This window comes from Ceratocystis lukuohia, assembly GCF_044167205.1.
Source record: "Ceratocystis lukuohia strain C4212 chromosome Unknown Supercontig1_pilon, whole genome shotgun sequence".
In the NCBI taxonomy this organism is placed as follows: domain Eukaryota; kingdom Fungi; phylum Ascomycota; class Sordariomycetes; order Microascales; family Ceratocystidaceae; genus Ceratocystis; species Ceratocystis lukuohia.
Genome location: NW_027263520.1, coordinates 3,941,787 through 3,955,980, shown reverse-complemented (window position 1 = coordinate 3,955,980; position 14,194 = coordinate 3,941,787). Strand labels below are relative to the sequence as shown.

The 14,194-nt window shown below is 50.6% G+C and overlaps 4 protein-coding genes across 4 annotated transcripts; 2 read left to right on the top strand and 2 right to left on the bottom strand.

Annotated features, from left to right (window-relative positions):
* Window positions 1-606: 606 nt before the first annotated feature.
* HOO65_010993 (Inosine-5'-monophosphate dehydrogenase) lies at window positions 607-2,505 on the top strand (the record flags this gene model as incomplete). The annotated part of the gene is made up of 3 exons (XM_071005621.1): window positions 607-1,066; window positions 1,289-2,234; window positions 2,313-2,505. The coding sequence occupies 3 exons, from the start codon at window positions 607-609 to the stop codon at window positions 2,503-2,505; spliced, it is 1,599 nt and encodes a 532-aa protein (XP_070862815.1).
* A 646-nt stretch (window positions 2,506-3,151) lies between these two features.
* HOO65_010992 (uncharacterized protein) lies at window positions 3,152-4,903 on the bottom strand (the record flags this gene model as incomplete). Its single annotated transcript, XM_071005686.1, has 3 exons — window positions 3,152-3,744; window positions 3,821-4,573; window positions 4,654-4,903. The coding sequence occupies 3 exons, from the start codon at window positions 4,901-4,903 to the stop codon at window positions 3,152-3,154; spliced, it is 1,596 nt and encodes a 531-aa protein (XP_070862814.1).
* A 1,553-nt stretch (window positions 4,904-6,456) lies between these two features.
* On the top strand, window positions 6,457-9,299 carry HOO65_010991 (PA domain-containing protein; the record flags this gene model as incomplete). The annotated part of the gene is made up of 5 exons (XM_071005413.1): window positions 6,457-6,825; window positions 6,885-7,441; window positions 7,532-8,943; window positions 9,030-9,144; window positions 9,284-9,299. The coding sequence occupies 5 exons, from the start codon at window positions 6,457-6,459 to the stop codon at window positions 9,297-9,299; spliced, it is 2,469 nt and encodes an 822-aa protein (XP_070862813.1).
* Window positions 9,300-10,350: 1,051 nt separating this feature from the next.
* Window positions 10,351-12,709, bottom strand: HOO65_010990 (Protein SPA2; the record flags this gene model as incomplete). The annotated part of the gene is made up of 2 exons (XM_071005503.1): window positions 10,351-11,676; window positions 11,759-12,709. 2 exons carry the CDS (start codon window positions 12,707-12,709, stop codon window positions 10,351-10,353), a joined length of 2,277 nt encoding a protein of 758 aa, XP_070862812.1.
* Between the last annotated feature and the right edge of the window lie 1,485 nt (window positions 12,710-14,194).

Genomic DNA, 14,194 nt, shown 5'->3' with positions numbered 1-14,194 from the left:
TGTCAATGTCGATCATAGTTTAGCCAATGTTTGTCCGAGAACAAGCGATGAAGATTCTACGGCCCATTATACGGGTGTCATGTAGCTATGGCAATGCTTAACAAGAATAGCCCCTGTCGATATAATATTTACCTAATATAAGCAGACTGCCACTTAACCCTATGGCCAACCCCAATATCAATGTCTTCAAATGCACAAGTTCTGTCTTACAAAAACGCCTATATGCAGGTCTCCGTTTAGTGCTTATCAACAGATCTTTATCAGGCCAATAGTGGCTCGGAAGTGCCCGTAAATGTGGGGCTTGATCGAAAAAAAAAATCAACATGGTCTATGATAAAACTTCGGCGTCCCTCGTCTTCTTCTTTTTTCCTCCTTCCTTTCCTCTTTGCTCTTCTTCTCTTCTACGGGAAGAAGAGACATACAAATCCTCTACCACGATCGACGACGCCGACCTTTGCTTATCTTTGTTCGTTTTCATTGTCTGCTGTTCTGTTCGTGGATAGCATAATTTGTCGTTTCTTCGACCTCATCAGCCACAGCTTCGCACCTCAGCCGCCTTTTCTTTATAAACAAGAAAGAGTGCCTTGTCTTTCATTCATTTGAATCATGTCTGCCCAGGTTCTTGACTACACCACTGCCGTGAAGGCTTTGGAAGAGTACCCTGAGCGCGATGGTTTGGACATCAACGAGCTTATGGACGCCAAGAAGCACGGCGGTCTGACTTACAATGACTTTCTGCTGCTTCCTGGCTACATTGGCTTCCCCGCCTCGGCTGTTACTCTAGATTCGCCTATTACCAAGCGCATCACCCTGAAGACCCCCTTCGTTTCCTCACCCATGGATACTGTCACTGAGCATGATATGGCAATCCACATGGCTCTGCAGGGCGGTGTTGGCGTCATTCACCACAACTGTTCGGCTGATGCCCAGGCCGACATGGTGCGCAAGGTTAAGCGTTACGAGAATGGCTTCATCCAAGATCCTGTCGTCATCAGCCGTGAGACCACTGTTGAGGAGGCTAGACAGCTGAAGGAGAAGTGGGGTTTTGGTGGTTTCCCCGTTACTGGTAAGTCATACGCTTTAATGGTCATCCCTGTGCTTTCATTGCCTCTCATTTCCCACTCGACTATGATGAAACAACCAAAATATATAACTTTCGTTCCACTGAAGAAGACATTAATTTGTCATGTGGATAACATATACTCTGATTCGTTGCCTTTTACAAACTCTATTGCACCATGAAACCCCTCACTATTTAGCTACTAACTATGGCTTCTGTGATTTCTAGAGACTGGAAAGCTTGGCTCTAAGCTGCTTGGTATTGTCACCAACCGTGACATTCAGTTTGAATTTGATAATGATACGCCCGTCGCTAAGGTCATGACTACTAATCTGATCACTGCTCGTTTGGGTGTTACCCTCCTCGAGGCTAACAAGATTCTGGCCGAGTCTAAGAAGGGCAAGTTGCCTATTGTTGATGAGAGCGGCAACCTAGTCTCCATGATCTCGCGCTCAGATCTGACCAAGAACCAGCACTTCCCCCTGGCCTCCAAGACTGCTGACACCAAGCAGCTTATCTGTGCTGCCGCTATTGGCACCCGCCCTGAGGACAAGATCCGTCTGCAGAAGCTTGTCGACGCCGGCCTAGACATTGTTATTCTTGACAGTTCTCAGGGTAACAGCATGTACCAGATTGAGATGATCAAGTGGTGCAAGGCCACATTCCCTGATCTGGATGTGATTGGCGGAAACGTCGTCACCCGCGAACAGGCAGCTTCTCTGATCGCTGCTGGTGTTGATGGCCTGCGTATTGGTATGGGCTCTGGCTCTGCCTGCATTACTCAGGAAGTTATGGCTGTCGGTCGCCCTCAGGCTGCTGCTGTCCACTCTGTCAGCAGCTTTGCTGCCCGCTTTGGCGTCCCCTGCGTCGCTGATGGTGGTATCCAGAATGTGGGCCACATTGTCAAGGGCCTGTCTCTGGGTGCCACGACTGTGATGATGGGTGGTCTGCTAGCTGGTACTACCGAGTCTCCTGGTACCTCTTTCGTTTCCCGCGAGGGAAAGCTCGTGAAGTCGTACCGTGGCATGGGCTCCATCGACGCTATGCAGGATAAGAAGGCTGGTGGCGGTGGCAAGGACAGCCAGAAGAGCAATGCCGGCACTGCCCGCTACTTCTCTGAGGGTGATAGTGTCCTGGTTGCGCAGGGTGTTACGGGCTCTGTTGCCCATCGGGGGTATGTTATCCTCCTCCTCTCCAATAATGTCAAGTGAGAAGCCTTTTGTAAACGATTGCTAACCGTTGGTTTTCACAGTCCTATTTCCAAGTTTGTTCCGTACCTGGCGGCCGGACTCAAGCACTCTATGCAGGATGCAGGTATTACATCTCTAAGCGACCTGCGTTCCGGCGTTGCTTCTGGTGTTGTCCGCTTTGAGCTTCGGTCAACCTCGGCCCAGGTTGAGGGCAACGTCAACATGGAATCATACGAGAAGAAGCTGTACGCTTAAAGAAGCATAAAGGAAGAAGAAAAAGGAAAAAAAGGAAATTACAAAAAACTCAACATGAAGAAGTATTTACGGGTTATGAAAAAAGGGAACTAGGGATGAGAGGGGTGGATGGCTGTTTTTTTTTTATACATTTATTTTTTTTCTTGGGGTTCTTAGCAGTACATAGAACAAGATCAAGTACAAGAACGTCTACTTGTACCAGAACACTCTCATTTTTGTTTTGATAGGGCTTAGGCGTTGTTTTCTTTTAACGGCCTTTTGTTGTTCTCCTTCTCTGTCTGGTCATGAATAAAAAGCAACAGAACTTGCAGAGTGTTGCGGAATTACAGGAGAAGTCATGTCAAAAAAATATCCATGATCATTGATATGATAGTGCTTGGCTTTAGTTTTCAGTGCCCAGGGCCAATATAAAACAAAGAACGTTATTATTAGATATCTTAATAGCGGAAAAAAAAAGAGAAAAAACTACAAGCATAACCAAGTCCGCGCCTTTTCTTTATCATAAGCAACAAACAAACTATTTTGGGGGTCCAAAGCAAGAAAGCCTAATAGTAATGACACAACAAGAATCAAGTGACAAGAAATGATAACACAATCGACATCAACAAAAGCAATAGCAAACATGCCTACCTTTCTTCTTCACTAATTACCGCGCCTGTCTCTGCTCCTGTGACAGAGGCGCAGACGCTAACGACGATGCCGAGGATGAAGACGAGGCATTGGTCTTGTAATCAACACGTTCACTGCTGCCATTAGCCAAAAGTGGTGTTTTGGAGGTTGGTTCGGCATAGATCGCTTCACAGTCATCGTCGTCTTCAATAGCGTTTTCGCTATCGTCGGCGCTGCTACTGTCATTTTCCTCATCCGTCAAGGCTGAGGGCCCCTTGCCGTCCTCAAGCATCCACGAGGGAATGATGACGACAATGGAAATGAGGGTCAAGAACCACCAGGGCGCAATGATATAACCAGCGACTACACCCCGCGAAAAGATCCAGCCGGTAACAGCAGGCCCAACGGCACGGCCAATGGCACTAACAGTAGTGGCAACGCCGTTCAGAGTACCCAGAATACGTACAGAGCTGGCTGAGTTGGTTAGAAGAATAATCACGCACGGAAAGGCGAGGATGATGCCGAAAGCCTTAAGCGACATCACAGCTAATAGAGCCCCAGTTCGGATGGTGGGATCAGAGATGAGGACAGTAAATGGGGTGAGGAAATAAGCGAGAGGCATGACGAATACTAAATGGACAGAAGACGTTAGGATAAGGTAAGCGCCTAGGAGCAGAAAAATCGAGGACAAGTATAGCAAGCATACCACATGTACGGAAGCAGTTCCGCACCCCGATATAGTTACATAGAGGCGGGAAGATGATGAACTGGACAAGACTGCACATAAGCCCATATATAGTAAACACGGTACCAATCTTATCAGACTCCCATCCAAAGCCACCGATAAATTTAAAGGGCAACTGGGTCTCAGGGCCCGTGTGGTCATCAACAGCCATGTTCAGAAACACAGGGATGATCTGGTCATAGGCCATTGAATGCACAGCTAGGCCCATGTAGGCGATTAGAGCGATAGTTGATTGGCGTGTGAAACACTCCGCGATACCGGCCTTAGGGGGCGACCGGCGGCGGGGTTTGGTGACTACACGGGACGGGATAAGTGGGGCAGTGGCCTCACCATCGACAAACGACGCGCGGCGAAAAGCGCCATTGCTTCCGCGAAGACGAAGACTGTTGGTCAGGCGTTTGCCAATCAAGATGCCCCAATCGTCTTGGTGGCGCTTATGGTCGAGGGTCTCCTTGAGGAACAAGACACCGGTAGCAATGGAAATGAGGAAGAAAGCAGCTGCAATCAGGTTTGGCAGAGCAAAGGGGTAATTTTGCAGAAGCTTGCTGTGACCAAAGAAATCAGGGAAGCGTTGGGCAGGCTTGGCGAAGAAGCCGCCGAAGGCCGGGCCAAAGATGGAGCCGATACTCCACACAAGGGGCATGATGGAGAAGGCGCGGGGCTGGAGTTCTTTTTCAGTGACCATCTCGGCAACCATTGTGCGAATAATGCCGACTAGAGAGGAGGGAGGGAGGGAGGGAGGGAGTTAGAAGCAAAACGGTCCTATAGTATGGGAAAGGTGGGGAGAGACTCACCGTTGCCGTTGCTAGCGCCTTGAATGAAGCGGATGGCAATGGCGGTTTTCAGATCAGTAGCGAACCCCCATACAAGGAAGCAAAGCATGGAAAACACCAAGCCCATTAGAATGGTCGGTTTGCGACCCCAGCGATCTGATGCCTGGCCCCAAGCAACCGCTGTCAAGGACTGAGAAACGGCAAACGTGCCAGTGATAATACCGGCCCACTTGGCAACTTCATGCTTAGGAATGCCAAAGGACAGGATCATCTCTGGTAAGTACGGGAAGATAGACATAAGGGCCACCGGTTCGCAGAAGCGGGCAATCGCTAGGGTGTGAGTGGCGGCGGGTTAGTAAGTTTAGATAGTGACTATGGCAGCCTGCAGGAAGCACGGCGGTCGGTTGGTGAGCGGCGGCTTACAGAGGATTGCCAGCTGATGCACGGGCAGCTTGGCCTTTTTCGGCCCGGGTCCGGACGACGAGGGCGGCGCCATAATCACAGTATATGAAGCTGTACAAAAAAGGATACTCGATGCGATGAGCAAGAAGGTAAAAATGAGGCGAGGCGATACGCAGGTAGCGGACGCCCTTGTAGTTGTTGGTATATGAGAGGAAGACAGACGAGGAAAAAATAACAGAATAAAAATAAGAATAAAAATAAAACAAGCAACTACGCCAAACGGACAGCCATGAAAAAATTTCGCTTCCAAGTCCAACAGGTCCCCTTCTGTGCTTCCTACCCAAGAAGGAGGTCAACAATAACACGCTAGAGAGGAGCAGCTCTAAAGAAGAAAGAACAAGGAAAGAGGGAAAGAGGGAAAGAAAAGCTGAAAAAGCAAATCATGGGAGAAGAAGAAAAATAAAGGAGGAATCGACCCCGAAATAAGGAAGGAGCCGCGCTGGAGAGGTAAAAGACTATCAAAGCAAAAAAGGCAACAACCTCAAAAAAGACAGGCCAAGGTTTGATGCCACACGCAGGCTCAAAGCGAACAACCGATTATTTTTTAGATTTTCTTTTCCCTTTCTTCCTCCTGTGAAGTCAAATTTGTCAAGGATTAGCAACAGGTGACCCGAAACCAAAACACGAGAGAATAACTAACCTCCCCCTCCCTCCCTCACCTCCTGCCACTTCTAGGCCCGTCCAAAAGCCGCAGCTCTTCCTCCTCTCCTCCCAATGCTACCGCACAGTGTCCCCCAAACTGTGTTGCAGCGACCAAGAAAGATCCGGCTTCGGCGCTACGAAACACAACCTTGGCTTACCGGGCTTTCTCATTTTCGTTCCTTGTTCCCTGGACCGTCCTATAGCTGAGCGCAAGAGCCGTGCGAAAACACGGGCACGGACACAGTACGGGCCTTGGGGAGTTCTTGGCCCTTTGCTTACCTACAGTGCTACGCAAGTCACAAGGCCGTGTAGCAAAATCGTGTAGTGTAACCTACACAATTCAAGCGATACATGTATGCACTTTTGGGCCGCAGGTTCGTAGCGGAGTGGGGGGTCTTTTCTGCAAGACTTGGCTGTAAGCGTCTGACGTCTGGTGTGTGCCAGCTGTCGCCAGCTGTCAATATTCTGGCGGTAGACGTCTTATAGTGGCCTTATTGCGATAATAAGCGGATGCTTATCACAACCGCTTTCAGTAAGAAAGAATGTCTTTGTCGAGGCTTTTTCTTTCTCTACATCTGTTGTGCGAGCGGCCCATTAACACGTTTCCTGCTGCACACGCCACATTCTATTATCTCCCATCATATGGCTTCCTCAACAGCGCCACTACTCCACCCTTTGATACAGCAGCTCTAACCTGAGATACAAACTAAACTGGGTCCCATGACGTCAGAGCACACACCGCTGCTTGGTCGTCCTCATGCCACAGCTACAGGACGACCCCGCCGCTCTCGACAGCTCTCGGGCTGTGCGATTTTCGTACGCTGGGTAATGATCGGCTGCGGCTCGATGCTCCTCACAGCCGGCCTAGTCCTAGTCGTACTCAGTCTGCTACTTGCGGCTCCCTACGGCCCTGGCCACGCCTCAGTTATTGACACCGTCAAGTCTGGTCTCCACCACAATAAAGCTCACAGTATCCCGCATCATGAGCTCCAAGATATTCTTATAAACACGCCCTCGGCAGAGCGTAGCGAGGAGTGGAGTCGGTATTATACGGATGGCCCGCACCTGGCCGGCAAGAACCTGAGTCAGGTAAGACAGGAGGACTCTTACAGCTACAGCGCCCGCAGTACTAACACCATCTTTTACAGGCGGTCTGGACCCGGGATAAGTGGCAGAAATGGGGCCTGGATTCCAATATCATCAGTTACAATGTCTACATTAACTATCCTGAAGACCACGGTTTAGTCATGTACACCAAAACCACCAATAAAACAGCTTCTACCGAGCGCTGGAAGGTAGCTTACAAAGCCTCCCTGGAAGAAGATGTGATACCTGAAGATCCGTCAACGGCACGTCCAGATCGCATCCCCACCTTCCACGGATACTCAGCCAGTGGAAATGTCACAGGCCAGTTCATATACGTGAACTACGGCACATACCTCGACTTTGAGGACCTGATCAAGGCTGGCATCGACCTCGAGGGCAAGATTGCTCTGGTGCGGTATGGCGGCATCTTCCGCGGCCTCAAAGTCAAGCGTGCACAAGAATTAGGCATGATTGGTGTAGTAATGTTCACGGATCCGGGCGACGATGGCGAAGTGACCAAGGAGAATGGCTATGAGGAATATCCCATTGGGCCGGCCCGGAACCCGTCGAGCGTGCAGAGGGGAAGCACGCAGTTTCTGAGCATCCAGCCCGGCGACCCGTAAGTAAACTCCAAGGAGGGAGGGGGCCTTAGGGATCTTAGGCCCTTGCTTTCTTTAATGTAGCACTAACCCATACCCAATCTCTTTAGTACCACCCCAGGCTATCCCTCCAAGCCCGGCGCCCCCAGACAGCCCGTTGACAAAGCAATTCCCTCAATCCCATCCCTTCCAATCTCTTTCAGAGATGCTCTCCCAATCCTCAAGGCACTCAACGGCCACGGTCCTGCGGCCAGCGACTTCAACTCCGCCTGGAACCGGAACCTTGGCCTCTCTTATCTCGGCGTCAAGTACAACATCGGCCCCTCACCCCAGGATACGGTACTTAACCTATACAATAAACAAAAATACGTCACTACTCCGCTCTGGAACGTCATTGGAGTCATCAACGGTACAATACCCGATGAAGTCGTCGTCATCGGCAATCACCGCGATGCTTGGATCGTCGGTGGCGCTGTTGACCCTAACAGTGGCTCGGCAGTGCTCAACGAAGTTATCCGAAGCATTGGGGTTGCACGCGCTGCCGGCTGGAAACCTACACGCACTATTGTCTTTGCGTCATGGGATGGCGAGGAGTATGGCCTTATCGGCAGCACTGAGTGGGTTGAGGAGTATCTTCCCTGGCTGCATGTCACCAGCGTCGCTTACGTCAACATTGATATGGGCGTTGGTGGTCCGCACTTTGGTGCTTCCGCTGCTCCTCTTCTACATGAAATATTACGCAATGCAACAGCCTCGGTTGCCTCGCCGAATCAGACTGTCCCTGGCCAGACAGTTGCCGATGTGTGGGACGGGCGCATTGAGACAATGGGTAGTGGCTCTGACTTCACTGCATTCCAGGATTTTGCGGGTGTCCCGTCTCTTGACCTGAGTTTTAGGCCTGATACTCACAGTGCTGCCTATCACTATCACAGCAACTATGACAGCTTCGACTGGGAAAAGAATTTTGGAGATCCCAGCTTCCTCTATCATCGCACCATGGCTCAAATAGCAGGCGTCGTAGTCGCCCAGCTAACAGATCTTCCAGTAATACAATTCAATGCGACGCAGTATGCCGACCAGCTGTCTCTTTACCTAGACTCAATTGAGTCCAAATTCGCTGCAACAGCCCCCCATTCATCCACTGGCCTTGCCCACAGCCTGGGCCTGACCGATGACGATATACACTTTGTACAGCGATCTGTCGCTAGTGGTACTAGCCAGGCGACGGGCAGCCTAGAAATGTTCAAACCGCACTTCCAGCAGCTGCGCGAGACGCTTGCAGAACTACGCGGAGCCTGTGTGGAGCTTGACAACGACCGGGCATTTGTCTCTAATGAGCTTGCGGCGCACATTCCGTGGTGGAAGTTCTGGCGCTTGGCACGGCTAGTTGTGGTCATGAGGCAGACAAACTACCGATACAAGACCTTTGAGCGGTCGTTCCTATATGACAAGGGACTAGATGGCCGGAGCTGGTTCAAGCATGTAGTGTTTGCGCCAGGGCGGTGGACGGGATACTCTGGCGGTAAGATCACCCTATTCGTTCCCTATTTCCTCTGGCGCTTGTTAAGACCCATACTAACATTCCGCGCGTCCGCCTATTTCATTTAGCTGTATTCCCAGGCCTTGTCGAGAGCATTGATGATAACAACTTTGCGAATGCGGTGAAATGGGCCAACATCATCAACGACTGCCTCAAGAAAGCAGTGGAGGGAGCTCGGGCTACGTATGTAACCCGACTTGATTATAGCCTTTTCAACGTTGGGTCAGTGCTTTGATACCATTGGAAAGTAAACGGACCAAAGCTATCACGTTAGCCTCTATGTATTATATCTATATCATCTCCATGCTATAAATTGTACCAGTCAGTCCCGAATCTAATCAACAAGTAACCAAAGGCGCAGTCCAAAACGCAAGAAATAGAGGAAAAAAAACCCCAAATAAGTTATTGTCTTCACCATTCAAGATGCCGGCTATGTGTATTTGCGAATCAAAAGACTAAGGGAATAAATAGGGGAAAGAGTATAGCAGAAGAAGAAAAAAAAGATCACAAGACGACATAAAACACCATATCACCACCAAGAATAAAAGCAAAAGAAAAAGAGATGCTGCAACGTGTGCTTTCCCGGCAATTAAAGCAGGAAGAAAGCAAAAAAAGGGAAAAAAAAAAAAAAAGAAAATAGAAAAAGCAAGAAAATGAGGCATATAACCTAGAAGCGCAAAGCAAAAGAAAGCAAAAAAAGGAATAATCCGTCAAGTAGCACACGTCAACATCAGGATTATCATGAAAACTCATTGTCATCATCGCCGGCTGGACCAAATGCGTTGAACCATTCCTTTCATCACACGTGCAACTCTGAACATGGTCTATCTTGTGAGAAGCATCCATCTATGCTTCTTCCCTCTCATATCTTAACCATCGTTACAGTTGGTTAGGGCCACGGTTGTCCGTCCGTTATCTTGGTTGGAAAAAAAATATAGAAAAAGAAGAAAAAGGGCCATATTTCAGGAACTTAAACCCCAGAACGCCGTTTCTATCTAGCATTGCCCTGCTGCCAAACGACTATCCAAGTCAGCCGGGGGACGGCCAGCTTTGACACCCCGCTGTGACTAGCGCAAACAAGTTACTCTGGTCATCTTGACAGCCAGTGGCGCAACACACCATCGATTCTTTGACAAGAAGCATTGCCCCAGGCAAGGCTAGCCAAGCCTAGGTGCTGGATAGTGGTCAATGGAGTACGGCTGCCGAATCAAACAAGGCACTTTTGCTTACATCTCGGGGGGGCGGGGTTGTCTTTCGCAAGATGGCGGAGAACAACAAGCTTCTCAACACACCAAGAGGCCAGTCATGGCATAGCGTACAGTGCAAGAGATGGGGGGGAAAAAAAAAAGAAAAAGCTATGCCTGGCAGTTATTGCCCGCCCTTTGCCTATCATACCTTGAGCTCTTCGTCGTGTCCATAGCCATTGCCATAGCCGTTGCTCATCTTGGACATGGGCATGCGGCCATAAGAGGGCTCAACAGACTCTCGTGGGGAGGCCACCGGGCTGTATGTAGAGGAGGTTTCGCTCGAAGGACGGCCGAGGCCGGCAAAGGGCGGGGGGGGAGGTAGATTGTTGACCCCATAGCTGTCAGCCTGGGTGTGATGGATATCATATCCGCTTTGACTTGACGTCTGTCTATCAGGCGAGAAATACCCGCTGGAATCGATCGGTGTCATTGTTCCATCTTCGTACTCATCCAGTTCCCCAGGCGGGGTAGGGCGGACGCGAGCCACCTTGACAAGCTCAACAACTGCGAGACTGAGGTTGCCGACAGCAGCATCCAGGACTGAGACGGGGGTAAGGCCAGCCGAGGACCCAACTGATTTAGATGCCGTGATGAAGTTGTTTGCAGAGCCCGCCACCTTGGCCTTCAGAGTTCCAAGCTGCTGGCCCAGCTGCTCGTTGATGGGTTTGGTAGTGTCAACGTCCTTGGTCATGCGGCGGACATTGGATACAACCATATTCATCGAGTCGTTGACCTTTTCAAAATCGTTGCTGTGAGAGAAGCGCATGATTTCATCAATAGACATTTGAAACCGCGTGACGTGGATATCTCGGATAATGCCATTGTCGTCAACGAGACCCTGCTCACGCAGCTGTTTCGATATATCATTCACCATGGGAAGGCCATTTGATGATGCACGAAGGTCTTGGCTTTGGGTCTTGGCCATTGCAAAGCGAGACTGCCACTCCCGAACTTCGTTTTGGAGCTGCTCGTTGCTCTTTTCCATGGCCTGGATGCGTTCGTAGGAGCTGTCACTCTGCTTGGATAGCATCCGCATTTCTTGCAAGGATTCGCGTGCCTGGGCCCGGACTTCCTCGATCAAGGCGGCTTGTTGCTGGAGCTCAGCCCTGAGCTCGTCATTTTCGCGCTGGAGCTCGGGGCTGGCCTGGCCACGGGAGACTTGTGCGCCAGCGTCGATCTGATCCCGGAGATTCCTCACTTCCTCCTCGTGATCGCGCTGCATGTGTTCGATATCTTCCTGCAATCTGGAATTAAGGCTTTGTGCCGCGGCAAGCTTGTCCTCCAGATCCAATCGCATGTCTGACCATTCCTTTTTCTCTAAATTTGCCGCTGTTGATCGTGATCGTTCTCCGTCAAGGGTGTTTTTGAGTTCTTCGTCCTTCTTTTGCGTCTCGGCAGTTAAAGTCTCGATTTGCGCCTTGAGATCCTCAACTTGTAATCGATAGTCTTCAATGATTTTCTTATCCTCCTATCCCGATATTGGTTAGCAATTTGTGGTTTGTGATTCTCTCGGCATTGGTGCGAGGGGGGGGGGAGTTGTTTTTATTTACCTCTGATCCTTCATTTCCATCGTCGTCCTCCTCTACCATAGTGCTCTTGTTCGGGACGATGGTGTTACTCTGGAACTGCTTGGGCATCGGCCGAGGGAACTCGCCTTCAGGGAGCCTGGGTGAGGGAGGGATTCCGTACGGGTCGCCAGGCGGCCCGCCACGCACAGAGCTGGCATCTGAGGGTCTTCTCATACGACTTTGGCTCCGAGGATAAGCGCCGCTGACTGGCGTCCCAGTTCGGCTAGGGGGGCCGCGGTTTGAGAGGGGGCTTCCAATCCGGGGCGGGAAATCGCCCTCGATAAAACGAGGGAAGCGCTTTTCCAGCTCATTGAAGACATCGATGGCAAGGTTTAGAAAGCGGGGAGGCCCAATGGAAGACAGTGTTTGGCGGGCATTGTTGCGCTTAGGGTGAAAATTTTGCTGTGCGAGTAAATGGGGCGGTGCGCTTTGTGGGTTTCTCGCAGAGGCCTGACGGCGGTTCAGCTCGTCGTATACGTCGGTACTGAGTTCATAGAACTGGGTTGCCGTCAGTCGGATAAGTTTGTCTTTGGCATTATTTGAGGACTGGTTGCGGGCTTCGCGGCCCTTGAGGAAGGCCTTGAAGGCAAGATAGTGTTCGCCCAGAATGCCTTCGATGTTCTGCTCCTCGCGTGCACTCCAGCCGCTTTCCCGGCGGCCGTACATGTTTGTTCCGGTGCTAGAGCGAGCAATGGAGGGTGGAGGCGAGGGATTGCCGGGGCTACGCGGCCTTTGAGGAAAGCTGGCAGTGTCCATGTTGGCGCCTCCTGAGTTTGGGGGTGTAGCAAGTTGTGCTCGGCTGTTGGCGCTGGCGTTGGTGTTGGGGTTTGGGTTGGGGTTGTTCGAGTCGGTGTTGTTTGAAGCGTATTTAGAGGCTGACCATTCGTTTCCTCCTACAGATACCGGGGAAATGGGAGCATTTCTGGTGTTCATGTTCGAGCGGCGAGGGACAAGCGCACAACCAGAGCGAGAGAAAAGGAGAACTCCAGCGACCGAGAGTATATGCTTGCGACGATGTCAGAAAGGGCAAATACGGGAAGTGGAGAGGATCGAATCGTCGGGATGGGGCGTGGAGGGAGTCAGAGGGAAGGAGAGATGGCGGCGGCGGCAGCGGCAGCGGCTATAGCCAGACAGTCTATATCGAGTCGAGGGGGGGGGATACAAAGGTCCTTGGAGCAAAGGCAATCGCAGCGTCGTGATAAGGAGGCGTGTGTGGTATTAAAAGGACGAACAAGGCAGGGAAGAAGAGAAAGCGAAGATAGAAAATAGGGAAAGAAGGAGAAGAAGAACAAGAACAAGGACAAGAAGGCCAGAAAAAGGACAGTCGAATGGATAATGGATACCAAGTCGCTTCCAAGATTCAAGTCAGCTCGGCCTAGACAGACAGCCAGCACGCGAGCGAAGACAAGGACAAGACAAGAGGTCGAGCGGGCAGCTATAGTGCGGTGTTGTAGTCAGTCCAATCAGTCAGTCAGTTGTGATGCCGGCGTTGGAATGGAAGCACAGGTAGAAGCAGAGACAGAGAAGAGGAAGAGAAAAGGCCCAGCCCAGAACAAGAGCGAAAGAACCTCAGATCGAGCAAGCAAGCCCTGTTCTTTTCTGTTCTCCTGGCTACAAATCCTTTGCTAGGTTCAATTTAGAAGCAAAGAGAGCACTAAAGGTTCGGCTTTCCCAAGCCAGCTGGCCCTCCAGTGCCTGCCACTACGAGTGGCCCCTTTTTTATTCCCTTTATTCCCTTTTTTTCTCGTCTCTTTTTTTTTCTTCCTTATTTTTCCACCCTTTTTGACTCTCCCCCTCCCCCTCGCCCGCCGCCCTCTTGTTATTTATTTTTCGCTCGTTTTTTCTAGTTTCTCTCTGCTCAGGGGGTGTTGTGTGGCTGAAAAATCGGGAGTGTACCGTGGCATGCTGGGCTCGTGATAGGAAGGACAGGTGCTACGCGAACTCAGCAACCCGTCATGTTCTCTTTGTATTTTCTTGCGGACAATCGCCAAGTGACCGAAGAGCTGCGACGACAAGACTGCCACGCGTAGTGGTAAAGGAGACACGGCTCAGAAGGCACAGCTCCCGCAGGAGGTAGCGCAGCAAAGGGGAGCAAAGGGGAGCAAAGGGGAACAAAGGGTGTGTGCGGCTGTCCCTGCCCTGTCTGCTCTGCTCGCCTTGGTCTCTTATCGACGATCTGTAGTGTCTCTATGTTCTGCACCCGCGGCATTGGCTGCTCTATGCTTATGCTTGCTGGCCCTTTGCTGTGTCTCGATGGCCTATTTTTACCCTGTTTCTTATTTTTGTCCCATTTCCATCCATTCTTGGTCAACTTGTAACAGCAGCAGAAGGAAAAGGGAAGAATTAAGAGGAAAATCGAAATAATAAAAATAAAATAATAAATACAATAAAAAGACTTACGCGACTCGGTCTCCAGCT